The sequence below is a fragment of the Vitis riparia genome, chromosome 5 (assembly GCF_004353265.1).
Source record: "Vitis riparia cultivar Riparia Gloire de Montpellier isolate 1030 chromosome 5, EGFV_Vit.rip_1.0, whole genome shotgun sequence".
In the NCBI taxonomy this organism is placed as follows: Eukaryota; Viridiplantae; Streptophyta; class Magnoliopsida; order Vitales; family Vitaceae; genus Vitis; species Vitis riparia.
In genome coordinates, this window is record NC_048435.1 from 6,536,843 (window position 1) to 6,538,846 (window position 2,004).

The following is a 2,004-nucleotide window of genomic DNA, read 5'->3' on the forward strand; positions in this document are numbered from 1 at the left end:
TTCCTTGATGGTAGAGCTTCCATTATCACTCCTCTAATTTGACTCTAATAGTTAGTATAAAATTGTTTACATGTTAATCAGACAATCAAATTCTTATTCTAGTCAATGCTTCATTGCTTTTATTTTTAGTCTTAACAAATATAACCGGCCAGGCACTTACTAGAGATGGCCACGGGTGCGACCTCATTAATTTAATTTGAAAGGTTTTTACGATATTTTGGATCATACCTGATTAGAATCTATTGTAAGTTGCTTTCAGCCATTCTTCCGAATGACGGGTAAATTGCCTCATTCTATATATCTTTGACAAAAAATGCACACAACAGAATAAAAAGATAAGGGAATCGACTACTTATTTTATTATATGGTATAGGACACATCCCACACAGCTTAATAGATTGACTGGCAAAGCATGATATCCAACATGAAAAATATATTTATTTCTCTGAAAAGGTATTAAAACCCATGCATTCTTGATCAAGCCCTGGTGATGCCTCCTAACCAATTTTAGGCACCATGCTCACGATGCCATAGCTATCAACCCATACACGAACCCTGTCACAACGGAAATCAGTGGTCACCAGTGTTCCTTCTTTCACAATGCCTGCCTTCACTTTCAGATTCTCCCTCTCAATAATTGCTGCTGCTGCCTCTCCATGTACGCCCACCAGCTCTGGCCATGAACTCTTGCCTAGTTTAATTTACCATGAAAACACATATATAAACATGGAACAGTTTATTATCTCCTGCATAATACATAATGTTTATATAAACCACTATGTACAAAATCTTACCATCAGGGCAAGTTGCCATCTTGTCTTACAGTTCTGATCTTCTTCTGATGCAAAGTGTTTGTGGGAGGATATAGGGTATTTATAGGGGAGAGTGAGTTGGGGTGGGAAGCAAAGGTCTGAATAAATTTAGCCGGCCAGGGTCTTTGAAAATTGATGTATTGACTTGGCTTGAGATCTCTAAATGCTTTTAATAAGACGGGCAATGGTGGATTTGCCATTTGAAAGCTTACTCTGAACGAATATTCTTTTCTAGAGTATTCCTCCAAGGAAGACAAGACAGGCAGATATTCCATTTTTATTTCAGTTGTATAAACAAAACTTATTAGAGTAGTGGGAGAACACAGTTAAATAGTCAAAAAGATAACCCAACAGAAGTACTACCCAAAAAAGTATTGCTTGGAGCCAAAAACTGTCACAAGAACGATGGGACGAATGAAAATTAGGAAACTTTACAGCAACCATCCTATTTGGAATGTTTTTAATATGTTTTGTATATTTCTAAATAATTTTTTTTTTTAAGAAAAACTTTTAATATGTAGTCATGTATTGATTTTCAATTATTTTTTTTATAATTATATTTTAAAATAATTTTAAAAAACAAGTAAAAATAATTGAAAACAAGTCAAATATGTTCTCAAAAAATACTACATTTTCAAATTAAACCGTTCTCAAACATAGCCTTGAATCTTGTAAGAGGTGCAAGAGCATTTGGAATTCTTAAGCATGTAGACAAAGGAAACAGCTTTGCAGGTATGGTCAAGAATCAGAGAGTTGCATGTTCCTGGTGTGGTTTTCAAGCCTTATTTCAATACTATGTAACGTCAGAACAAGCACTCTATATGATCTATCCGCATTAAAAGACATAACTACAATGAATAATATCACAATTTCTTTATAATATATTTAGAGGCCTAACTTCTCATAAAGGACCTGTACATGAATTAAAATTATTAAGATGTGTTTAGAAACATTAATTTTTGAAAACAAATTTTAAGAATGGTTTTCAAAAATGGTACTATAATGTTTTTAAGAACAAAAAGATGTTGAAATTTTAAATATTTTTAATTTTTTAAAGTAACATTCATTTGTAATATTTTACGTATAATCATTTTTCATGTTTATATAATTATATTTTAAAATAGTCTTTAAAAAAATTAAAAATAATTTAAAACTAAAATATATTTTAAAAAGATAGTTAAAACAAATTTTC

At 31.5% G+C, this 2,004-nt stretch overlaps 1 protein-coding gene across 1 annotated transcript; it reads right to left on the reverse strand.

Annotated features, from left to right (window-relative positions):
• Nucleotides 1–336: 336 nt before the first annotated feature.
• Nucleotides 337–837, reverse strand: LOC117915464 (inhibitor of trypsin and hageman factor-like). The gene is made up of 2 exons (XM_034831061.1): nucleotides 795–837; nucleotides 337–691 (listed from the first exon to the last, which is right to left on the reverse strand). Exons 1-2 carry the CDS (start codon nucleotides 811–813, stop codon nucleotides 498–500), a joined length of 213 nt encoding a protein of 70 aa, XP_034686952.1. The 5' UTR covers nucleotides 814–837; the 3' UTR covers nucleotides 337–497.
• Nucleotides 838–2,004: the final 1,167 nt, after the last annotated feature.